At 37.9% G+C, this 26,692-nt stretch overlaps 1 protein-coding gene, 1 long non-coding RNA gene and 1 other non-coding gene across 15 annotated transcripts; 1 reads left to right on the plus strand and 2 right to left on the minus strand.

The window, feature by feature from the left end:
- Positions 1–14,969: 14,969 nt before the first annotated feature.
- Positions 14,970–22,498, minus strand: LOC142161684 (uncharacterized). Of its 6 annotated transcripts, none has more exons than XR_012709843.1 (6): positions 22,234–22,498; positions 20,039–20,160; positions 19,734–19,916; positions 18,847–19,226; positions 16,548–16,656; positions 14,970–15,312 (listed from the first exon to the last, which is right to left on the minus strand). It is a non-coding gene; the product is annotated as an uncharacterized LOC142161684 (long non-coding RNA). The 6 variants fall into 6 exon arrangements; XR_012709844.1 differs by lacking the exon at positions 20,039–20,160 and adding an exon at positions 21,479–21,503 and having other exon boundaries at positions 22,234–22,497; XR_012709841.1 differs by lacking the exon at positions 20,039–20,160 and having other exon boundaries at positions 22,234–22,493.
- Positions 17,240–21,736, plus strand: LOC142181248 (myb-related protein 2-like). Of its 8 annotated transcripts, none has more exons than XM_075254126.1 (8): positions 17,240–18,750; positions 18,830–19,045; positions 19,135–19,211; positions 19,597–19,657; positions 19,756–19,831; positions 19,940–20,009; positions 20,344–21,143; positions 21,338–21,736. In XM_075254126.1, exons 2-7 carry the CDS (start codon positions 18,841–18,843, stop codon positions 21,097–21,099), a joined length of 1,245 nt encoding a protein of 414 aa, XP_075110227.1. In that variant the 5' UTR covers positions 17,240–18,750; positions 18,830–18,840; the 3' UTR covers positions 21,100–21,143; positions 21,338–21,736. The 8 variants fall into 8 exon arrangements, with proteins under 8 accessions (XP_075110227.1, XP_075110229.1, XP_075110223.1 ...); XM_075254122.1 differs by having other exon boundaries at positions 17,243–18,750; positions 19,750–19,831; XM_075254128.1 differs by lacking the exon at positions 21,338–21,736 and having other exon boundaries at positions 20,362–21,279.
- On the minus strand, positions 22,275–22,377 carry LOC142181409 (U6 spliceosomal RNA). Its single transcript, XR_012710063.1, has one exon. It is a non-coding gene; the product is annotated as a U6 spliceosomal RNA (small nuclear RNA).
- Positions 22,499–26,692: the final 4,194 nt, after the last annotated feature.

Below are 26,692 nucleotides of genomic sequence, written 5' to 3' on the forward strand. Positions count from 1 at the left end.
TCCCGCTTGGACCCATTGAAGTATATCTTTCAGAAACCTATGCCCACGGGAAGGTTGGCAAAATGGCAAATTCTGCTCACAGAGTTTGATATCGTCTATGTAACGAGGACGGCCATGAAAGCCCAGGCGCTGGCAGACCATTTGGCAGAGAATCCCGTTGATGAAAAATACGAGCCCTTAAGAACGTATTTTCCTGACGAAGAGGTAATGCATACAAATAAGTTGGAATTACCTGAGGAACCGGGTTGGAAGCTTTTCTTCGATGGAGCTGTAAACGCAAAAGGGGTTGGAATAGGAGCAGTGCTCATTTCTGAAACAGGACGGCATTATCCTGTTACGGCTTAACTACGCTTCTATTGCACCAACAATATGGCCGAGTATGAGGCTTGCATTCTGGGTCTGCGCTTGGCTGCTGACATGGATGTCCAAGACGTCTTGGTCTTGGGAGACTCAGACCTCTTGGTACATCAAATTCAGGGTGAATGGGAAACACGAGATCTAAAGCTCATACCATACCGACAATGCTTGCATGATCTGAGCAAGCAATTTCGATCGGTGAAGTTCAAACACATCCCGAGAGTTCACAATGAGGTTGCGGATGCCTTGGCCACCTTAGCATCAATGCTGCACCACCCTGACAAAATGTATGTTGATCCTCTACACATCCAGGTCCGTGATCAGCACGCCTACTGCAATGTCGTAGAAGAAGAAGCAGATGGCGAACCCTGGTTTCATGATATCAAGGAATACCTCAGAATGGGGATATATCCAGAACATGCCTCTAGAGACCAAAAAAGAGCCCTTCGGCGTTTGTCGAATGGTTTCTTCCTCAGTGGAGGAGTATTGTACAAAAGAACCCCGGATTTGGGATTGTTGAGATGCATAGATGTCAGTCAAGCAACGACGGTTATGGCAGAGGTACATGCTGGAGTTTGTGGGCCACACATGAGCGGATATGTATTGGCAAGAAAGATCCTTCGAACAGGGTGTTATTGGCTCACCATGGAACATGACTGTATCACTTTCGTGAGGAAATGCCATCAGTGCCAGATACATGGAGATTTGATTCATTCTCCGCCAACGGAGTTACATACGATGTCAGCACCCTGGCCGTTTGTGGCATGGGGCATGGATGTCATTGGGCCCATCGAGCCGGCAGCATCCAACGGTCATAGGTTCATCCTAGTGACCATTGATTACTTCACCAAATGGGTTGAGGCTAAAACCTTCAAATCAGTAACCAAGAAGGCAGTGGTGGACTTTGTTCACTCCCATATCATCTGCAGATTTGGGATCCCAAAAGTGATCATCACGGATAACGGTGCGAATCTTAATAGCAGTTTGATGAGAGAGGTATGCCAACAATTCAAGATTACACACCGCAATTCCACCCCATATCGTCCCAAGGCGAATGGAGCAGTCGAAGCAGCCAATAAGAATATCAAGAAGATACTGCGAAAAATGGTGGAAGGGTTCAGACAATGGCACGAGAGATTACCCTTTGCTTTGTTGGGTTACCACACTACCGTCCGAACTTCCATAGGCACAACTCCTTATTTGTTGGTGTATGGAACTGAGGCCGTAATACCAGCGAAAGTCGAAATTCCGTCCCTCCGAATTGTCGCTGAAGCCGGGATTAATGATGATGAATGGGTCAAAGCTCGATTGGAACAGTTGAGCTTAATAGATGAGAAAAGATTGGCAGCAGTGTGCCATGGTCAGCTGTACCAGAAGAGAATGGCAAGAACATATAATAAGAAGGTGCGCCCAGGAAGTTTGAAGTAGGGCAGCAGGTATTGAAGAAGATCCTCCCACATCAGGTCGAGGCAAAAGGCAAATTCGCCCCAAATTGGCAAGGGCCTTATATCGTGACCAGAGTACTGTCCAACGGTGCCTTGTGTTTGACAGATGTCGAAGGGAGATGTGTCGACATGGCTATCAATTCAGATGCAGTCAAGAGATATTATGCGTAACTTCTTTAATTACGGCAATTTTTGGTTTATTTGTTTGTATTTGGCATTTATTGGATAATGAGATGACGGAGGCAATTCTTTCTTCTATCCAAACACTTTTTAACCCTTGCTTCCCCCTTTGAACCTTGAGTTATTCTTTCATACCTCTCTTTTGGAATCACTAATGGAAAAGACATGAAAAAAAAGAAGAAGAAAAAGAAAAGAAAAAGAAAATGAAAAGAAGGAAAAGAAAAAAAGGGAGATAGAATCATAAGAAATACAAAACCGTTGGGAACTACGTTTGACCTGATTCCTCAAAGAGGATACGTAGGCGCCTCACGGCTCGGTCATAGTATGCATCATAGTGAATATAGGATGCATAATGTACATAGTGTGCATAATAGGCACAGTGTGCGTAACGCACATAGCGCAACATAAGTGTAAAAAAATAAATTCCCCAAGCAAGAAAACTGGGGCAGAGGTTATGTTTTAAGTTCCAACAAAGGTTTGATTCCAAAAGTTGTAGCACATCACCCATCAAATTATTTTCATTTTCATAGCCTTTCTTTAACTCCACACCAAAACCAACATCAATATCCAAAAGACCCCCCGATCAATGTTCAAGAGATGTCGAGTCAAGCAATGAGGCCGAGAATAACACACCGATCCCCAGCAAAGAAGAGAATCGTAAGACTGGGAAAGGATGGATGGTCAAAGGAATCTCCAGAAGAGAGGGTCGTATCTACAACACCCCGATTCCCCGAAAGAAATAAAATGAGAGAGTCTTATCGGTGAAAACCTTCACAGGCACCGAGAGGCGATGTAAGATGAGGGACATGAAATGAGAGAGTCTTATTGGTGAAAACCTTCACAGGCACCATAAGGCGCCGGGAGATGAGAGAAAAGAGAGAGTCTCATTAGTGAAAACCCCTCGAAGGGCACTATGAGGCGGCAAGACAGATCAACAAAGAGCGACCACATTTACAGAGAAACGGACAATCGTTTATCATCCCCAGCAAGTCAGACCATCGGGCAAATCGATTGATACAAATAGACTGGGTCGGGAATCTATGGTGCACGTCATGATCACGGGGACCAGTCATGTCCTCCAGATAAGTTCTTCTGAGTTTCTTCTCCCCCACCAAATATGGGTTCAGAAAGATTTTCTCCTTCTAGCTTTTATTTCTCTTCCTAAAATTTGTCTTGAAAAGGATTTTTCAAAGCTTACTACCAGAGACCGAAGGGGAATCCATCCAATGCAGGATAATACAACAGTCTTAAAAGCCGACCCCAGGCAATGCAGTGATCGTGCCCGGCAATTTTGGAGGAAGTAAGCTCCTACAGGGAGTGGTTTCGGGAGTTAAAAGCAGACTCCCACAGCATATGCTTAAAGAGAAAGCAGAAAAGAGGATTAATTGAAAGCCAATCCCCAACAGGCTAGAGACCCCCAGCAGGCAACTCTGCCCACTAATCAATTATGGGGCATAGAGCAAGAAAAGAGAAGAAAGAAAAATCATCCGCCAGAAAGGCACCCTCTACCACCACGATAAAAGCTAATTAAATCATTTTGTTTGCTGCAGGAAAGCAAATGATTGATGATGGCAGCAAGATACAACGCCAGGGAAGTCACCAAGGCCGGGGCAGAAAATTTTCTGCCGATTGTCAAAAAAAAAAAAATTTTTTCTCGGAAGAACGGGGGAACAATTTCAAATACATTTAAGTTCTAGGTCGCCCACCAGTATAATGCGGGAATACTTTTAAGTTCTAGGTCACCCACCAGTATAATGCGGGAATACATTTAAGTTCTAGGTCGCCCACCAGTATAATGCGGGAATACTTTTAAGTTCTAGGTCGCCCACCAGTATAATGCGGGAATACATTTAAGTTCTAGGTCGCCCACCAGTATAATGCGGGAATACATTTAAGTTCTAGGTCGTCCACCAGTATAATGCGGGAATACTTTTAAGTTCTAGGTCGCCCACCAGTATAATGCGGGAATACATTTAAGTTCTAGGTCGCCCACCAGTATAATGCGGGAATACATTTAAGTTCTAGGTCACCCACTAGTATAATGCGGGAATACATTTAAGTTCTAGGTCGCCCACCAGTATAATGCGGGAATACTTTTAAGTTCTAGGTCGCCTACCAGTATAATGCGGGAATACTTTTAAGTTCTAGGTCGCCCACCAGTATAATGCGGGAATACATTTAAGTTCTAGGTCGCCCACCAGTATAATGCGGGAATACTTTTAAGTTCTAGGTCGCCCACCAGTATAATGCGGGAATACTTTTAAGTTCTAGGTCGCCCACCAGTATAATGCGGGAATACATTTAAGTTCTAGGTCGCCCACCAGTATAATGCGGGAATATTTTTAAGTTCTAGGTCGCCCACCAGTATAATGCGGGAATACATTTTAAGTTCTAGGTCGCCCACCAGTATAATGCGGGAATACTTTTAAGTTCTAGGTCGCCCACCAGTATAATGCGGGAATACTTTTAAGTTCTAGGTCGCCCACCAGTATAATGCGGGAATACATTCAAGTTCTAGGTCGCCCACCAGTATAATGCGGGAATACATTTAAGTTCTAGGTCGCCCACCAGTATAATGCGGGAATACTTTTAAGTTCTAGGTCGCCCACCAGTATAATGCGGGAATACATTCAAGTTCTAGGTCGCCCACCAGTATAATGCGGGAATACATTTAAGTTCTAGGTCGCCCACCAGTATAATGCGGGAAGACATTTAAGTTCTAGGTCGCCCACCAGTATAATGCGGGAATACATTTAAGTTCTAGGTCGCCCACCAGTATAATGCGGGAATACATTTAAGTTCTAGGTCGCCCACCAGTATAATGCGGGAATACATTTTAAGTTCTAGGTCGCCCACCAGTATAATGCGGGAATACTTTTAAGTTCTAGGTCGCCCACCAGTATAATGCGGGAATACATTTAAGTTCTAGGTCGCCCACCAGTATAATGCGGGAATACTTTTAAGTTCTAGGTCGCCCACCAGTATAATGCGGGAATACTTTTAAGTTCTAGGTCGCCCACCAGTATAATGCGGGAATACATTTAAGTTCTAGGTCGCCCACCAGTATAATGCGAGAATACATTTAAGTTCTAGGTCGCCCACCAGTATAATGCGGGAATACTTTTAAGTTCTAGGTCGCCCACCAGTATAATGCGGGAATACATTTAAGTTCTAGGTCGCCCACCAGTATAATGCGGGAATACTTTTAAGTTCTAGGTCACCCACCAGTATAATGCGGGAATACATTTAAGTTCTAGGTCGCCCACCAGTATAATGCGGGAATACTTTTAAGTTCTAGGTCGCCCACCAGTATAATGCGGGAATACTTTTAAGTTCTAGGTCGCCCACCAGTATAATGCGGGAATACATTTAAGTTCTAGGTCGCCCACCAGTATAATGCGGGAATACTTTTAAGTTCTAGGTCGCCCACCAGTATAATGCGGGAATACTTTTAAGTTCTAGGTCGCCCACCAGTATAATGCGGGAATACATTTAAGTTCTAGGTCGCCCACCAGTATAATGTGGGAATACTTTTAAGTTCTAGGTCGCCCACCAGTATAATGCGGGAATACTTTTAAGTTCTAGGTCGCCCACCAGTATAATGCGGGAATACTTTTAAGTTCTAGGTCGCCCACCAGTATAATGCGGGAATACTTTTAAGTTCTAGGTCGCCCACCAGTATAATGCGGGAATACATTCAAGTTCTAGGTCGCCCACCAGTATAATGCGGGAATACATTTAAGTTCTAGGTCGCCCACCAGTATAATGCGGGAATACTTTTAAGTTCTAGGTCGCCCACCAGTATAATGCGGGAATACATTTAAGTTCTAGGTCGCCCACTAGTATAATGCGGGAATACATTTAAGTTCTAGGTCGCCCACCAGTATAATGCGGGAATACATTTAAGTTCTAGGTCGCCCACCAGTATAATGCGGGAATACATTTAAGTTCTAGGTCGCCCACCAATATAATGCGGGAATACATTTAAGTTCTAGGTCGCCCACCAGTATAATGCGGGAATACATTTAAGTTCTAGGTCGCCCACCAGTATAATGCGGGAATACATTTAAGTTCTAGGTCGCCCACCAGTATAATGCGGGAATACATTTAAGTTCTAGGTCGCCCACCAGTATAATGCGGGAATACATTTTAAGTTCTAGGTCGCCCACCAGTATAATGCGGGAATACTTTTAAGTTCTAGGTCGCCCACCAGTATAATGCGGGAATGCTTTTTAGCTCTAGATTTTGGAATCAGTAACCCCACCTGAAGACGGAAGGGTACAACAGAGATCCCCAAGCAGGAAACAATAAAATCCCCAGCACCAAGAAGCAGAAGGCCGCAAAGGCAAGCGCGCAGTTCAAAGAAAGAAGGGACGTGTCTCAAAAGAAGCAATTTGGGAACGTTATAGCATGCCAACATAACAATTTTGATAAAGGAAGCCATACCACTGGAGAGGCCATTGAAAGGCCTAAATAAGAGGGCCATGTTCCCAGCAGATCAAGCAAAGTGATGAACACTGGCATTCAGAAAAGGCGAAGGACCGGCATCATCTCCCAAGTTCACAAAATAAGGGCATCAGAGGAAAGCGTTAGCCGACAAGAAAGCAAGGCAACAAGAACAAGTTGAAGATAGATGAGATTCCATAGTCTAGCTTAGCTTCTTGTTTTTCCTTTTAGAACAATGTAACAAGGAGATCGGTGAGCGGTATCATCCTACAGCAGCGCACAACAGCAGCAAGCACTACAGTCACACGGTAGTCCCAGCTACCAAAAATTTCCCGAACTACATTGACCTGATTCCTGTTCAGCCCAGGATATGTAGGAAACCTTTGAAGCAAAGGTTCGGTCAAATCTTTTTCAAAAAATGCTTCACACGGAGTATTTGGACGGGCAAAAATCACTCGCTTTATCTTTGCGCGAAAACCCTTTGTGTCTTCGGGCAAAGAGGGGCAGCTGTAAGCACGTGATTTTTGCTTCACGGACAATCGCTCCAAAAGAAAATAAAAATAATGACAAATGACTTCGCTGTACAATTTTTCGATTTTTCTGTGACATGTGTTGTTAGTCATTTGTGGGTCTGTCCATTTCGCATCTAGTCATTATCAAACAAAATACAAAAATATGTGTCGTTAAAAGAAAATTAAAAAATATATGTATGTGTACATCATGCGTTCTAGGCTGTGATCTAACCATTTTTTTTTTATTTTTATTTATGTGTGTTTATTGTTGTAGGTGTTACACAATATGTGTGTAAATTTTATTTTAATTATTTACCTTGTTTTTTAGGAATTTTTGGTTAATTGGTTGAAATAAAAAGGGAAAGGAAAATCTGATTGGGCCCCAAAACGAGGCCCAAAACCAAAGCACTGATCCAGCCCAAGTCAGGCCTGCCCAAACGCTGATTCAAACGACGCTGTATCAGCTCCCTTATTGGAGCCGTTGATCTGACTCAAACAAACGGTCCTTATCAAGCCACTCATTCAACCCCAAACGACGTCGCTTTAGGCAATGGATCTGAGCCGTCCAACCACTTGATCCAACGGACCCAGGTTTTCCCCCCTAAACCCGCCCAGTTTTGACCCGATCCAGCCTTACCCGGCCTCACCCACTACCAAAACCCAAACGACCCCGTCTCATTTCTCACCATCAGATCCAAGCCGTTGAGATCATCTGATCTAACGGCTCAGATCCAATCCCTACTCCGTATATAAGCCTTCCCTTACACCCCACGCCCCCTATACCAACACCCCATCCCATCGTCCCCAAGCTCAAACCTGAAACCCCCAAACCCTAGCAAGCCGCCCTAGTTTCCCTTCCACCAGAACCCGGCGGCATGAACGCCGATGACCACCCCCTTCACACCCCTGAAGCATCCAACCACCCTGAACACGAATCCACTAACCATGAACCTCGAATCACCTCCTATCGTCTCGAATCTGGATTTGAAGATTCGAGACAAAACTCGATCTATACCAAACCTCACCATCCTTGTACCAGACACTCCCCGTACCCTCCTCATGACCAAACCAGACTTGGTTTGGTCCGAATCTACCCACAACTCCTAAAAAACCAGATCTGAAAATCCAGACCTTAGAACACATGCACCTGGGGAATCCGGCCGGTCTTGAAAGGGGTTTGAGGTTTAATGGATCTTAACCAAGGTGTTCTCATGTGAGAACACCCTGGTTAAAATTTGTTCGGCCTCAAATGGTCAAAGTTGAGTCTGATTTGGGTCTGTTTGGTTTAAACATTTTTCGGTAAGTTTTCCTGTCCCTTTGTTTAGTTCTAATTAAGTTGTCAGCATGATTTGTTGTTGTGAGTATTTGTTATTGTCTGTTATTTTTTTTGTTTTCTTCCATCTCTAGCAAAGACCTTTTATTTGGTCGATTGATTTTCTATGTGTGTGTTCTGAATGTACTCTGTGATATACATGTTCGTCGATTAGATTAATCGTCAAATAAGTTGACTTATATAGGTTCCCAGTGATTGACCAAAGTTGTCTGAAGCCCTTTAGGTCCCTGAACGTATTGTTTATATGAGCGACTGATTACTACCTGTTATAATTAGTATAGTCGACCTGATAAATGTCGTCGATTAACTTCCTGCGACTGAATGTTCAAATATTCTAATATGTACAACCTCACTTGACTGAATGGACCTGTATTGTGATTTGAGTGTTGGACACTATCTATGAATGCTAGTTTGTAACTACATTGTAAAAAACAATTAAAAGAATCAGGCTAGGGCAATTCTGAAATTGAACTTTCAGAAGCTCAAAAATGCTCTGATACTGCAATGGGCAGGGCAGTAATAATCAAGGGTTAACAAGGGTATTCTGGGGTGTTGAAAAGGACAAAACGATTAGTTTAAATGAGCTGACAAGTAGGGTACTAATTTGGGATTAAACTAATACCAATGGGGAACAAGACACAAGGGTATGAGGCTTAAAATGAATAATAAAATGAGCCCATAACTCTTGATTAAAGAAAACCAGGCGTGGGGAACCAATGGCTGACATCAAAAGATGCTTAAGCATGGGTTTAAAGAGTATGGGCAGTCTCCAAGTGGAAGGATCCAGGCAGCTTAGCTGCACTGGGTCGTTTGGCTTACAAATAGGCCATTTCAGAACTTAAAAGGGCTGGAATTTTTAGTCTTGAGAGAGGTCTAGTGAGTTTAAAAGAAAACTGAAAAACATAAGGTAGTTTCCAGTAAACATTGTAACCAAACACTGTCTGAAAGTTGCATAAGAATTTATATTGGTCGAGCTGTCTTGGCCGAGTTCGGTTGTTTGCATTGACTGAGTTGTTGTGGTTGTCGAACTGTTGGTGTTGTTGCATTGAACACTCTGTTATTGCTGTTGTTTCCTTACTCTTTCCTGGGATTGCTGGTTTGGACTCGACTATCTGCTGGTTCTCTTTGTTCTGGGAAATATTGTTGGTTGTCTGTGGGCTGTGGAAAACATTTGGTTGTTGGTTTGTTGTTGTGCTGTTGCTGTGTATCTGCTGTTGCTGTGTTTACTGCACACTGCCCAGCTGATCATTCCTTTCTTCTTTGTCCTCTATACCAGGTACACAATTACACTACCAATGTAACTCGAAAGTTTGAGCAATGAGTGTAAAAGAGAAGATCTGCAGATGTTGTTTATATACATGTACTGTTGTGTTGAATGTCATGTAGTGTCTAATAGCTCACATTTTTTGGATACTGAAGGTAGCTTACAAGCCTAGCTGATGTCAATGTAGGGGATCGAATGATAGTTGTATATGTATGCTGTTAGATAAAAGTATTCTCAATGAATTAGGTTGCATCTCAGATTTAGTTTACATTGCAGTATATGCTGTAATGTATGCCAAGCATGAAAACTGTACATCATGGGTTAAGTTCTTCCTTTTCTGATTAATGGCCTCATATAACTAGTAAACCACCTGTTAAGACAAAGAACACAAACTTGCAATATCAACCTCATGAAGGTCGAGTTCAGGTCAAAACAGGCCAAGCAGGCCTGCTTCGAGCAAGCAGTGGCCCAGGTTTGGCCCATCACGCATGGGTTGGATTTGGGCCCGTGATTATTTATTCGACTGACTGTGCACGCAGCCTCGTTCCTGATTTTTAAGCATTTCCGAATTCTGTTATAAATAACTTGCAAGCATGTAATTAATTAGGACTATCTACTGTTTTCAATTGATAGAGACAAACACGACAAGAAACGTAGTGGCTATAGGATATCCTTTTAAAATAAGAACGAGATGAGCCTCGACGAAAATAAACAAAACGCGCAGGCTGCGGGGCCCTCGTTAAACGTATGGTATCGAAGCATTCATTTTCCAGGATGGGTCGTTTAGCAAATCTCACGGCCCTCCCAGAATAATAACGCGATAGTCTCTTTAAGCGCGTATCTAATAATTTTACCTTCTTAAATTCGGGTGCGCATTTATGCGACCCAAATCCGAATCTCGACGGATTCGAAATGCGTTTCTAATCACGGGTACATTGATTGTGACGTGGTTCGAAATGTATGTCCATGACGTCGCAAATTCCTAAAAAAATAAGAATGAGATGAGCCTCGCCAGATAAAAATACAAATTGCGGGGCCCTCAGTAAATATTTGATTTAAAAAATTGTTTATACTTCGGGATGGACCGTTTAGTAAAATTCCGCGATCCTACCCAAAATAAATACGCTAGTCTCTTTAAGCGCGCCTTCAATAATTTAATTACCTTAAACTCGGGTGCGCATTGATGTGACCCAAATCCAAATCTCAACGGAGTCAAAGTGTGTCGACGACCACGGGTACGTTGATTGTAACGCGGTTCGAGATACATTTTCACAACATTGCAATTTCTGATAAAAACAGTAAATGATAAAAACGGTTAAGAGTCAAATTTTGCACACAAGTTCACACTTGTATAAAAATCAGATAATCAAGCCGAATATAACAGTTGAGCGACCGTGCTAGAACCACGGAACTCGGGAATGCCTAACACCTTCTCCCGGGTTAACAGAATTCCTTATCCGGATTTCTGGTACGCAGACTGTAATATAGAGTCATTATTTTCCTCGATTCGGGATTAAAATTGGTGACTTGGGACACCCTAAACCTCCCAAGTGGCGACTCTGAAATAAATAAGCAAATCCCGTTTCGATTGTCCTTTAATTGGAAAAAACTCCCCTGCGCCCCCTAGCGGGTGCGGAAAAAGGAGGTGTGACACTGTCCAGTGGCCACAACTGGAATAGTACTAATTCTTCAACAACAGTTGTCAAAATACATTAATAATAATACAAAGTAGTAGCAATTTCACCTTAAAATTAACAAGTCCAAACATATAGTACTAACAGTCCAAGATAAACTGGATGTTTTTTGTTAAATGCCTAACTTGAAAAATGAAACCATAGAGCAAAATCTTGATCTGTGCATGGGCAATACTAACACAGAAATGAAAAACACCTAGAAGGCAAGAAATATTGTCATGTTGTCAAAGCTCAGCGCACTATACAGAAGAATAATGTTCAAAAATATACCCAAAACTGACGAAGATTGTTGATTGAGAATTGATTAGTGCGAAGAGAAATTGGTAGTAGGTATAGGCTGCACAACGTGAGCTCACAAAATAAGAAACGAAAATAAAAAAAAGAATCATTAACAATCAAAAATACCAATATGAAGATGAATTTTGTCATAGAAATTAAAAGCCTAATGTATAAGACTAAAGACTTATGCTAGGAGTAACTAGTAAGGTCATGAAGAATGAAGATTAAGCAACTGAAGAGTGCAGCTGAGAAAGAATAGAAGAGAATGAACTGAAGCCCTAGCATATGTATATACTTAAGGGTAAAGTCATAATTTTATTAATTCTTATTGGGTTATCGGTTAACCCATTAACAAATTTGGAAAACCGAGGCCCGAACCGATAACCTAATAGTAAAAAAATTCTAAACTGTTACCGAACCGTTAACCCAATAATCCGATATCGATAACCCAATAAACAATTAACGGTTCGGGTTATCGGTTTTACCCGATATATGCTCAGTCCTATTTGCGAGTATTTTGTGATGTAAGAGGCAAAGAAACACCAAAGAACTGAAAGTTTTGAGCTTTTGGGAGGCAACAAATTTTGAAGAAGATTTGAAGGTAAAGTTTGGGCAAAAGAAGGAAGATACATTTATAGGTTGAAGACGATAGTTCAGAACCGGTAGTGGCCGACAACGACTGACAGGCATTTAATGCCTCGACATCTGAACCGATGGGACGTTTCAGTGCCCACTTGTCGTCGATGTAATGATCGGGCTCGTCGCTTACGTCATGACCTATATAGATGGGATTGGAAAAGATCAGGTCGTTTCTTGTCGTTAATCTCTAAGAAACGAGGGGACTATCTGTATACGGTCAAAATCGGGCTTGCCCTTTTTGTGAAACTGATCGAGGCTGGAGCACGATAAGTCAGGGATCGGCTTCAATTCTTATCGGACCATGGCACAGAGATAGATTGCTAAGCTCATGAACTAATGACACATCAAGATCAAAACCAACTGTGATCGAGACCGAAGCAGGATAGAGATCGAGCGAAACCGAAGGAAGTCATCTAAGTCGAATAACAGAAAGCCGAGATATCCGTGATCGGGTAAGGATCGTGGCGAAAATCTCGGCACGTATCAAGTCAAGATCGGTTATTTAGCCAATCATGGGATTTGCTTCTATATTTAGAATTGTAGCATAAGTGGAATTCCTCAACTATATAAATGGGGTTCTAATCATTTTGTAATCATGATACTCACGCATAACAAAGCAATACATTACATTTTCTCTCTTAAGCTCTGTTGTTCATTTCATACTTTTCATTAGCATACTCAGTTGGTTCGAGGGCGATCTAGCTCGAGGGCCATAACCACTCATTATATTGGTTTGCTTTATTTTACAATTAATTTCTAACATTAATTCTCATATTTCTCCGTTTGTACCAAGTGAAATCACATATTCTTAAAACCTATTTATAAGTTTAATTGTTATCCAATTTTAAGGGTAAACAATTATATTTCTTTTTGTTCATTTTCACTAGGTTCTAACTTAAAACATATTCTGCCTCGTGCTCCGCCTCTATTCTTCGTTATAAATAAGGAATTTTTACCTTCTATAGCAAAGGTTAACACCTTATTTATTTTAAATAAATACTATTTAAAAAAATTATATTCTATAGATACATTTTAAGGTTTATAGCAAAATATTTAATTTTGGTTACTTCCTAGTCCTAAGCCACTAAATACGCTAATCAGTTACACTATTTTCTCTCTCTCTACTTTGATACATCCTATTCTCTTCCCCCTCCCATTTAAAAATCTGTATTGTTTCGATCCTAATAGTTTACTTGTTTCGTTTGTTTATCACTGTTTTGTGTGTTTGGAGTCTTTAAGTGTCTTCTTTCTTTCGATCCTAATAGTTTAAGTGTCTTCTTTCGTTCGTTTGTTTAAGCTTTCAATTCGTCATTCAAAATCAGACCCCACAAATCAATTTCTCATTCAAATTCAATCTCTATGGGATTTCGGGTACTGAACTCTCCAATGCCATGGGGGCAAATCCAAAGGAGATGAAGCCTCCGATCGATGACAGCGTGGGAACTTTGAGATTCGGGGTTTTTGCTCGATGCCGGATTCATCGGAAATTAGGGTTTATTTTTGAACAAAGACGATTGATTTTGGGGCTGAACAACTTGATTTCTGTTAATATATTTCAATGTATTTTCAACGTATCACACTGTATTTCCATGTATTTCATTGTATTCATTGTCTTTTTTTCCATTGTAATTCAATGTATCTTGTTGTATTCCATGTATTTTATTGTATTCACTGTCTTTTTTTCTCATTGTATTTCAATATATCCCGCTGTATTCTATGTATTTCATTGTATTCACTATCTCGCTATATGCCATGAATGTATTCATGTTTTTTTTAATTAATATAATCTATGTATTCAGATGTATTATATAATTTCTTTGAAGATTGCTATGTTTTTGGGGTATTTTTCAGTTGAGAATATTTTTTATAACTGAAAATACAAAATTTGTGTGTTATAATTGAGTTTGTTGAGTTATATTAGGAGTCTATTATGTTAATTGATTCACTTTCCGTTTTAAAAACAGTGTAATCCCCTATTTTACGTCGTGAATACAGTCGAATACAGTAACCTGTCCAGTTGTAATCCCATGTTTCACTCCATGAATACAGTCGAATACACTCGAATACAACAACTGATTAGCTGGACTTCCCTGATTCACGCCTATTTTTGCTACTGTATTCATGAATACAATAGCTTAAATACATCAAATACATCTTATAACCACATAAAAGATATCTATAATCTATAATATAGCAAATGGTATCTATAGATGGCTAATTACTACTAAAAGATAGTGCTTTATGAAAATAAATAACGTCCGGCTGATGGTATGCATCTTTGTTTCCTTTTTCTTTTTGCTCTTTTTATTGTTTATTTTATTTTTATTTTCGGATTTTGGGGCTATATTAAATCCCCCCACCCCACCCCAAACCCCACGCCAGAAAAATAAGTTCTGTCATTACATCTTAATGTGTCTTAGTTTTTGTCTATGATGTCATACATGTTCACGGCTGCAATGTAATTTCGAAGAGGCAGTAAAAAACCTATCTTATTTTCAAGATTATAAATTCCACATTTTAGACTTACCTATTACTGGTTAATGTTTTTGTTTTTCATTTATTTCTTATGATGTCATTATTTTTATAGTTTTTGTTGACTATACTGATATATTATCTTTTTTCGTCTTCTTGAGTCGAGGATTTATCAGAAACAACCTCTCTACTCCCTCGGGGTAGAGGTAAGAATTTGTGTACACACTACCCTCCCCAGACCCACTTGTGGGATTTTACTAGGTCGTTGTTGTTGTTGTATTTTAGACTTACCTATGGATATTCTTTGAGTGACCTGTTAGGGTTAAAAAAGAAGTTAAACTAACAATATATACAACTTAAATTCTATTGAGAAAGAACATAAATCATACGCATGTTGATAAGAACACAAATATGCATGTTGATCGTTCAGAATTACTAAAGTTGTTAAGAAGCTTAAAAGGGTAAAACAATAATGGGGTTCGGAATCCATTTTCCGTGGCCTAGAAAAGGAAAAGAATAACGAAGAAATTCTTGACTTGAGAATACGTCCATTGCTTTGGTTTTGAGTTAAGATTCTGAAATTCCATTCCTCAGAATCTGACTTTTATCTTAAACCCCAAGTCCTTTTCCCCATAAGGAATATCATTCCGTGGTCATTGATTTCCTTTTATTTTGAGCCAGTGTCTTCACCCTGGGGTCAACAAGCAGGCACCAATTAGAAATGTGCGTGTCTTTATTAATAATGCACAGTGGCAGAGATACCCTTGTACGAGAGTGTTATCTGACACCGCTTCGTCGAAAAAATTCAAACACATAAATATTGAAAATTATGTGTATATATTATAGATCAAACATTAATTTGGGACAATGAGTAAATTCTTAAAACAACTACAACTCCAAATCCTGACTCAAATATAAGTTGAGATGATAATAAGTCGGCATTGCTCACACAAAATTCTGCGTACGTTACAGATCAGGCATTGACTAACTCTTCCACCATAGCCCCTAAGTTGATTCGAAATGCTCTTTCTTTTTCTTTAATTTTTTTTTTTAAATGTGAGATTCATCTTGTACTTCAAAGTAAAATTAACTCAATCTAAGAGCTTTAAAAAGGAAATGCAAGTACAAGAAAGAACAACAGCACATGTTCTCTTCATTAAAGTGGAGAATATATATCATGAAAATAGAATAAAGAAAGCAACAAAAGAGACGAGGAAGAAGAAGATAGATTGGAATAGCAAAGGCAAAGGGTTCTTCTGCATGTCTTACAAAACAGAGGAACAGCAGTCATTGCTTTTTGGCAACATCAAGGAAAAGCAAATTAAGTACTTTTAGTGTACCATTAATAGAAAAGAGTATTTGGGTTATTCAGAGAGACATAAAACGATTGCTATTGCATGTTTATACTTCTTCTGTTTCACTTTTATACTTTTTTATTTAAAAAAAAAAGAAATTTAAAATGTTTTGAAATGTTTGTTATCCTTCCATTTCTATAAAATTCACAGCTTTCAAAAATTCAAATAAATTAAGTTACTCCATTTTAATGTTCTCTTCTTTTTTTGCATTTAAAAAAAATAAAAAACTAGCTTATCAACTTATATCTTTTAGTATTGCTTCCATCATCACTAACATCATACATATAAGTTAAACTAATATCTTAAGTTTCGTGCTCAGCCAAATACCTTTCTGTAAAATAAAACGATGAAATATTATTCAGTTTGGTATAGCAACGTAAAGCAACTATTAGATCTTGCACATCATCAATTAGAAAATCTACTTTACCATAACAGAAGGGAAACTGAGAATGACAAAAAAAATAAAAAATAAAAAGACAAAGAATTGTTAAAGACAGTATGGTGAGATGAACAACACTATAACAAGACAGTTAGGTCAGATAAATACTAACAAGAGGTCTCGAGTTCAAACCTGGGATTGAAGAAATTTCCGGTAGGGAACGCTTCTCCCTTAAATGGGTCTCTGCTACGCACATTTGGATTAGATGAGCTAATGGGTTCCGGATATCATATGGTTGAACCTAACCAAAAAAAATTAACTCCATAAATTTATTGATTTTAGTACAATATAATAGTCCAATGCAACTCATACAGCTAACAATGCACATCCTCATTTCATTCCTATCCACATGCCAGCAAAACAGTATAAGGGAACTCTGCTTTATACCTATACCACTTTACCTAAAGGTTGTAATATATTCCTCCAAAGCGCATAAAATACCCTAAGATATCAGAATCAGTTGATCTTTTTCTTGAAAGTTCAACTGACAACTGATGTGTATACCTTGTTCAGAGATGAGGAATTTTCACTTATTTGATATCAAGATAGAAAATAATTAACCTTAGATAACAAACAGTCCTGCAAACCCCTGAGATTTATCCAAAAGATATCTTTTTGACCCCAAGAGTCATTTCCTAACTATGCAATCGTGATTTGTTCAACTTGCTGACCAATACAAAAATACAGCAGATTAGATGTATCATTGCAATGTTAACAAGGAAAAGGTGCAAAAGAGACGAAGCCCTTCATAAACAACTAAGTTTAAATTCCCTAGTTTTCCCTCCACAAAAAAAAAAAAAAAAAAAGGAAGAAACAAATGAGCACAAATCTATGAAACAACAACAACAAAAAAAAAAGGGAAATCTATGGTGTTATTAGTTTTTAGAAGTGAACTAGAAATTGAATTAGCAAGGCGAAAAATTGAGATCTCAAGTTTGTGTCTGACAATAAACTATGACAGGAAAACTGACAGGTATCTATACATGTTTATTAAAAATTAAACGGGCACAAAAGAATGTAAAGTAACTATTATATTCTCTAGAGCAAATTAAGGCTCAAGTCAAGGGAAAGACAAGTAGTCATCTTCGAGCAAATGAGTTGACATGTTTTCCATCAAGCGACTACGGAAGCAAGTAATATCACTTTATTTCTCCTTTCAAAGGGGTCCCAATGCCTTGGAGATGGCTGTCTTACACCAATTAAAGAATAGGAAATATCTAACGTACTGGAGGTCTCCCTCTATTTTAGTTCTATATATGCAGGCCGAATAAGTACCAAACTTACTGAAGGAGACAAAAAGGTATTTGATCCTTATTCCAATATTCCTGGCCTTCAAACAAAGCCAAGGAGAAGCATCTCTCCACAATTTCCTTTTACCTTTTTATCGTATTCCTTTTTAGTTACTCAAACATGATATGTTAAAATAGCATAGACTGAAAATAATGCTCAAGATATTCCAAAAGTTCATATCACTAAACAAAGGAGCAAGATATTGCATGAAAGTCTCATCTAAAATCATTAACTTCTTTTTACCCAAGGCAGAGTATAGTCGATGTAATAGAATAAAAATGCATATAGGAAATGCTGCCTCAACTAATTCTTTACATGGCCATAGTAAACTAACAGAGGTTTATAGAAAGAAATGTATTAGTCTTTTTATTTTGACATGAAATAATAGAAGCATCTCTCAACCATTTCCCTATCTCTTTGCTTTGTTTTTTTATCCAATACAAAGTACTTGAAGCTCTGGTCAACAGAATCTTCCCTTTGAAAGGGAAACGGTTTTGAAGTTTTCAAGAGATCATACATCATTAGATAGTGGATACTTTCAGTCAATATCAGAAAAAAAATTCCAAATTTAATTCTGGGAATATGGTTCCCAAACTTTGCCAGATAAAGAATATGAGAACATAAAAGTCTCTGGCGGATAAATTCTTGTACCCATTGTAAGGTGTGAAGTGTTTCAAGCAAGTTATAGTGCAGAGGAATAACATGCTAGGGCCCACAAATATGTAAAACTGGAAGGATGAGATCTCTTTTTGAGCCGGCTGTGAAGATTCGATTGGTTCTAGCGTTCAACTGGCCCTGTCCAAGATTCTATACTTCACCTAGACTCCCTCTCTCTTTCTCACCCCATTCTCTTATAAGAGCTCTTTGGAAACATCTTTGGTCTGTGAAGTTGTACAACTAAGGAGATAGATAAGAGCAGTAGTACAGTTTTCTTGAACTGAGTATCAGAAGCAGAATTGTTCTCTGAAGAATAATACAGAAGAATCATGATTTGCATCTAAAGGGTAAGACTAGACTGAAACCAAGTACAGCAGATCACTTTCAGGTACATTATAATTAGTTAAATTACTTATATCGTGCCTATTAACTCGCACCACAAAACTTAATTGCTAATAATCATACAGAAGGCCAGAAGATGTACCATCATCACCGCCAGGATAAGAGCATGCACCCTTCAACAAGAATGTCTATCTCTGAAAGACATCTGTTCCTGCAAGGTGGAAATGGCAACGGGGACTCAGGGCTTGTCCTGTCAACAGATGCCAAGCCAAGATTGAAATGGACACCAGACCTCCATGAGAGGTTTATAGAAGCCGTTAATCAACTTGGTGGAGCAGACAGTAAGTGCACAAAAATATACCAATTTCAAGATGCACCAGGAAGATGTTATTTCGTGAAGATAATTAACTGCAATATTCTTCTGCTGCAGAAGCCACGCCAAAATCAGTTCTAAAGCTTATGGGGATCCAAGGATTAACCTTGTACCACTTAAAGAGCCATCTTCAGGTTAGTTCTCATTTGCTTCATGGCATTACAAAATCCATGCAATAAACAAGACATTTTATGAGGGGCATAATCAGCGTTGAAGTTTAGCTACCAAGGCAATAGTTCCAAAAAAAACAACTGGTGGTAAGAGGGGAAAAGCATCTTTTGCATCAACTGCAAAGAATTTTCAAATTGTTTCATTTAAAATATTAAAGTGCAGCTTCCATATATGTACTTTTATAGTGTGAAGGAAAACTAATCAAAACTTTGTACCTGGGCTGGCAAAAATACAGAGAAATATAGCCCTTTGTTTTTCTTTACATCCATAAGACTGAAGAATATTTCTGACAATATTTTGATCCTTTTAGATTGGCCAGAAACTAACGCTTTACAAAAATGCTGGCAGAAATACAGACTAAGTAAGAATCTCCATGGACAAGCAAATGCTAGTGGGGCTAATAAAGCTGGTAAGAAATCAAATACATACCCAAGAAAATAGTTCACAAAACTTCTTTTACAGAGAGAGAACATCCGAAAACTTACTGAGTTTGTGGAATAGTTGCAGCAACAGGAGAAGATAGGATATCTGAGAATAGTGCAACTTGCATGAGTAATCCAAGCATCGGACCCCAACCAAACAAGTAAGAACAAACATCGTTTGATCCTTCATTTAAACCATTCATCCTTCTATTTCATGTCTCAGCAAAGTCTTCAGTTTTGATTATTCTGACAAAAAGTTATCCATTCAGAAACATTCAAATAAGTGAAGCAATACAAATCCAAATAGAAGTGCAGAGAAGGCTTCATGAGCAGCTTGAGGTATGAAATTACTGCAGAATTTCTCTTACGTATGAGAAGTGAGAGCAAAGCCTATGCCAAAAATACTTGTAGTAAAATTTGAGACTTCCTGGTTGATGATCCGAAAGCCGGAAGCATGAGAGTATTGAAACATGATAGAAGGCACTTTCACCTTCAAGATAAGAAACTTGATATCTTCAATAATCTAGTTAACAGGCCTAGTCCATGTGTTCTGTTTCAAGAATTAAGAATCTAATCTACACATGCATAGGGTGTTTTTTCTTTTCAAACTTTAAAATTCGAAGAAAAATTTTCCTTGACGCCTTCTAAATGAGGCCTAACTGAACTGATATAGGTACAACGACATTTACAGTTACGGATAGAAGCTCAAGGAAAATATTTGCATGCCGTGCTTGAGAAAGCACAGGAAACCCTTGGAAGACAAGACATGGGAACAGTAGGATTAGAGGCAGCAAAGGTCCAACTATCAGAATTGGTATCCACAGTATCTAACCAATGCCTGAACCCTACATTTTCTGATATAAAGGAACTATCAAGATATAGCAACCAACAAACACAAGCTACCCGACTAGCAGATCGTTCAATCGATAGCTGCTTGACCTCTTGTGAAGGCTCTTTGAGGGACAACACTATGCATAATAACCAAATTGGATTGAGGCCTTTCGAATTTACACCATCTATAGAATGTGAGGATATTGAGAATGACACCAGGATACAACAGACAGCACTAAGATGGTGTGACAACCTCAAGGAGAGCAAAAAATTATTCTCTGCAATGAACGAGGGTAAAGAAAAAACATTCACCACAGAGACTAACTGCAAGGACTTATCAATGAGTATCGGACTTCAAGATGGAAAGTTGAACGGAAGCAGTAACCATTCAGATGGGAAATTCAATGGAACAGACACAGCTGTCAGACTTTTTCACCAGGCAGCCAACAGAGGCGATTCAATGCCAGAGAGGCAGAAGTCTTCACAAGAGTATAAGTTGTCTTACTTTGCACCTAAACTGGACCTAAACATGCATGATGAAACAGATGCCGCTTCAAGTTGTAAGCAATTTGACTTAAATGGTTTCAGTTGGACTTGAGTAACCTTATATGACAAAGGGTAAACCATGAGAGGAGACGCCAGGTAACTTGCTTCTAATATTTTGATTGAGATAGAGATCAGCATATGGAAACATAGACTGATGGTTTCCTTGGAAGGAAAAAATTATGTATAATTAAAATTCCCGATCAAATAGAAATATAGAATATTGTAACTCCACTAGATCTGCTCAGATCTTATTTTCTGATCTCAAATTTTACTTTCATGCAAAGTTTCAGGTAGAAGAGGGTATTATTAATCCTTAGCAGTTGAATGATCCTTCAATCCAAACTCTTGCTGTTAAAGTCCTTAGGGGGTCATAAGCAGAGCTCTTCTTAGGAATATAACATGGATTTTGCTACTCCATATGTTGCAAATACCTCCTCAAACACCAACTGCCACATGCTGCTAGATTATAATCACATCCAAAGTCACTTCAACAGAATATATAGAGTCCCAGAAATCAAACTAACGTCTTTGGAATATGTCTAACATAACATAATCATACTGGAATAACAAATTCAAATAAATCCAATCACTTTCCTCAAATGTCACCCTAACAGTTAATAGTATAAAACTTTCAAGTGTTATCAATAATCACTTTCGCTTATGAAAGAAGATTCATTGAAGCTCAGGACAGAAAATTGATTACCTAATATCCAGCTTTTTATGAGGTGAACTTCTCTTTCAATCTCAACCTAATACTTTTAGCATCAAAACTATAAGAAAACTATTTATCTGGAAGCTTCGTTCTAAAATTGGCCCGCTCTTTTCATTTAATAGACAATTGAAGATGGGAAAATTCAAAATGTTATGCCTGTGTTGAAAAACTTCCGGCATTTTATCAAACACCCAAAAAGTACACGCGGTATTAAGCTTCAAACTTTCAGTACGCTCGTTTATTGCAAGCTGCAAATATTACAGGAGCAAAACAAAACAAAACAAGCAAATTTCTTCCTTTTAGAACAAAATATAACCATTGTAAAGTTAGCAAATGCATAAATTCAAGTACAATTGCTTCAAATAGCGCTATTCTAAGCACTTTTCATCCCAAAAATTACAGTCATAACACCGCCAGCTAAATATAGGGAAACAGAAAATAAAAGAGGAGGAAAACTTCAAATAGTTTACGAACCGTAACTCGGTACCGGAGCATCACCGGCGACAAGGAGGCAAAAAAATTTGGACCATTTCTCGATTTGTGCGTGTCATCCTTGCGCAGGGGCCATGCTAATCTTCTCTGTATCGTTCCAATTTTATCGGATGTCCCCGAAGGGACAATGCTTGCTCTTACGCTAGGGTTTTTAACGGGCAAAAGAAATTCTTCTGTTTCCGATGAGGGAGAAGCGCAAAAGAGCATACTCACTGAGTAAATACCGTTTTGGATCCCAAAGTTCGAAAATTAAACACTTTCGCCCTATTTTAAAAACGTTTATTCCGACATCACCCCCTTAAGTATTCATTCACGTAATGAAGTTCCATCTGCACTTGTGAAGATGTCAAGATTACTCTTTTTAACCCATAGATTTTAGAAATGTTTTCTTTTGCTATATTATTAATAGGTGCCTGAATATACAAAAATTGGAGAAATTTAAATATTGCTATCAATAAAAAGACAATTGTCATATTTTAATCATATTATAGCAAATGAAGTAAAAGTCACAAAAATATTAGCAAGATCAATGATTTCATTATCCCTATTATAATAAAAATCATGTCATTTTGTGAGATGATATTCGAGTGAAGATGCTAAAGGTAAATTTATTCAACATACTCTGTATAAGTAGGGCCAACTAATAAGGTATCGAATTCTCTTGAATATAAAAACATCTTATCTCGGCTCATTGTTATAATATAAAGTAATGTAAGAATTACTTTAATACTCCTAAAGTCTCCATATCAAGGGCGGATTTAATAATGTGAATGTGGGTTCATTAGGATCTATAACTTTTCGTCTAAACCTGAATTTATTTGTATAAAATCTGTTGGAGTTGCTGAAACGTCAAATAAAAAGACCTCAAACTCAAACATAGTGATGGATTTAATAGTTAAAACTCTAATCTTGAACTCATAAAATTAAAGTTCGTATTTGAGGTGTATATATATATTGGATAGTGTGTGACATGATGTTCCTCAATGGAGCTTATTTTGATATAATGGGGCCTCATTGTATCAGAAATTTGTTTGTCATGTCTATGTATACATGCAAAATCAAAGTTTACCGAGTGAGGATTGGATATTTGATGCTGGTCATGGCTTCGATTTTTGGTTTGACAGTATTATTCTCTACAAAAATAACAAATATTTTAGAGGAATTAAACTTATGAAATTAAAGTATTATGTCATTAAAGGGAAAATTCAGAAATAAATAATTAATCACGCTCAACTAAGCCTATTAACAAATTACGCGGGCGTTGCAAATATAATCCGGGGTATTATGCCCCGAGTCAAATCCCACAGGGAATTAACGTATCAAGAGAAGTCTTTGAAGTACTAAATTCTTATTAGTCAACCTCCTCAAACTTTGTGAATACAAGTGGTGTTATAATTACTACGACAACTATTCGAATCAATAAAATAAAGGTTAATTAATACGCAAATGTAGACAATTGGAATAAAGGCCTAAGGTAATGGCTTCCCCCGTTGTAGATTTCCTTAGTCGTATATTTCTTATAGCTATGAATTAGTTATCTCTATCAATCATGAACTCTCCAACTATCATAACTCTCTCTCAAGTAATTATGATAATTTACTAGACGCACTCTCTCAAGCCACGCTAGCTAGATTCGCATTACAATTCACTTAGATTGCACCCGAGGTATCGTTATCTCTACTCCAACCTCTAAACCCTCGGTTATGACTTCGCCTATACTCCGGGAGTGATGTTGTTCAAACAATTACCTAAATATGCATTCTTTCTCAAGTAGCTACATAATAAATAGGCATGGCTAATTGAGGATCCTTTCAACTAACCAAATATCAAAACATAGTTGAACAAATAGAGATTAACACCTAACTCAAAACTATATTAATATCACAATAAGTTCATCCACAACGGGTTCAACCAAAACCTTAGATTAAAAGCGTTAGCTACTCATAACAATGATAAACATCATAATAAATAACTGCACTACAAATCATAAAAACAAAAGGAAGAGGAGAAGAACTTGATGTAGAAAACTCCTCTTAGCTCCTTGCCTTTCTTATTCTTGTTCTTAGCTAATAAAAGTTGCACACCTCTATTTTTGGGCGAGCTTGACCTTCTATAGGTTAAGTGAATTTGCCCCCAGAATTCTAAAATTACCCGTGATAATTTTGTTCCGGAATCTGGACTAGCGCGATCCAGGTCTCATTTTATCCTACATAGAATTTTGTCTATTAGAGTTTGACAGACACTCTCTTTGTACTGAGAGGCACTCCCAGATATCTTAAAGGCAACTCACCCTTCACGAATCCCAGAGCTTGCATAATGGCACACTGATCATCTGAACTTACTCCACCAAAATAAATGGAACTCTTCTCAATATTAGTGTTAAGCGATTACGGGACGAAGTGGAAGAATTTTAAAGAAAAATTATTACTCGTGCTCGGCCTTAATTTCGTTTATTCATTATTGATTGATGAATTAAATTAAAATCCTATACATTTGGTCTTCTCCAAAACCATTAGGCTTACTATATTTTATTCGATCTCTGACGGCACAGTAACGTAGCTAGGGCAATGATAGGGAAGCCAAATTTTTATAAAAGGTTTCTTGATTCTCAATAGTAATATCTTCCGTATGAAATATGTTGGACTTTTAAGCCGTTGGGCTTTAAAGATTAGAAGTGTGAATTGGAAAATGGTGGGAAATAAAATGGAGGGAAATGAAAATTTTGAAAATTTTGAATCAAGTGAGCTTTTTCATTTATGACAAATGAACTTTGTCCCTCATTGGTGAGGGACAACTACACTTGTGTGTATAAATATAGGATCACTTCTTAGAACTCTTAAAGGAGTTGAAGAGAATGAAGCCTTGCGTCGTCGTGGTTGCTCGACTTGGCTTCCGCTTTGTCAAATGATCAATCAATGAGATTAATTTTTTGGACAAAGTTTATTTAATTAATTATTTAAGAATTAATTAAGTGCCAGTCAGTTCATTAACGGAATTAACTGGAATGTATAATCCAAAATCCCTTCTGTTCACATTATGAACAGACACCTCTTCTTTTCAAATATCTGTTCACATTATGAACAGACATCACACCTCTTCTGACAATTGCCTATAAATTCCTAGGCATGGCTTTCTTTTCACATACTGAGAAAATATAGAACTTCCTTCTGAAAATCCAACATTCTACTTCGCAGTTTCTCTTTTAAATTCGTAAGTGTGATTTTGCTCTGTTCTTTGAGTTCGTTGGTATCTTGCAGTTTGTATTGCCACTGTTGCAGAAAGGTTTATTTTGTTTCATCATGGGAGGATTTAATCCATTACATTGGCAACTTGTGGGGGGGTTAAAATTCCTTAAGGACGCACAAGGAAATTGTGGACTCGGAATATTTCTTATCGTTTACAGTTTTTCCAGTTCTTGTAATAGTTTTTTAATTTCTGTTTTAACACAGTAGCGACTAAAAAATATATACTTTTTATAATGCTTCGCAGTAAGATTATTATGTTTTTATGTATATTTTAATTTATGCCATAATATATACGTCCATACATTAAGTTAGTTTCACATAAAGTCCATTGGTAAATTCAGTTTTTTCTTATATCAATAAATAAATTCCCCAGCTTTATTGTGTCTCCAAAATGAGAATAAGTCCAAGCTAAGACACTTATAGTTATCAAAAAATAAAAAAATTAAAATTATTTTTTGGTGGACATGCAGTTGACACTCAAAGATTTAAGCCATTTAATATTGGTCTTCTTTGGTCTCGGACATGGTCTTTCTTGTCTTCTTACTGTCAATATAATACTAACCAGTAGTTCCACACCAATTTAAACAACTCAGTATTTGTCATCGATTACTACATTATATATTAAAATATAAGCTGTACTTGTGTCTGCATTGTTTCTTAAAAAATAAATGACGCATGTTTTATTTTGGAAAGACAATCACATGGACCAGCTGGGAAAGAATATTTTCATCCTATTTTTTTCTTTCTTTATTTTCATATAAAACAAACATCAACATTCACTAACATATACTCAAACTGTAGATGGACAATCGAAAATAGGACGATCAATAATTCATAAATACTCGGATTTGCATTATTTTTTAACTGCTGAAGATATCTGAAAATGTTATGAACATAACTAGCCTATGGGACAACATTGGTGGAAAATTGGCAAATTATATATGAGACCCCGAACGATATGTATGTGTCAAAGTGTTAGTGGCCAAGGAGTAATATAGTTATTATATATATGCATCCTGTTAAATATAAATTTTGTGATCTTTAATTATTAAGATATTGTTTTATTTTTTTATATGTCGGCACGAAAAACACAAGGTTTGGTGTATACATGGCTGTAGTTGCTTCATATGTATTAATTTATTACACAGAGAATGTTACAATACTCTAACCAAAAAGGCATATGTTTTAATGAAAAA

This window comes from Nicotiana tabacum, chromosome 5 (genome assembly GCF_000715075.1).
Source record: "Nicotiana tabacum cultivar K326 chromosome 5, ASM71507v2, whole genome shotgun sequence".
NCBI lineage: Eukaryota > Viridiplantae > Streptophyta > Magnoliopsida > Solanales > Solanaceae > Nicotiana > Nicotiana tabacum.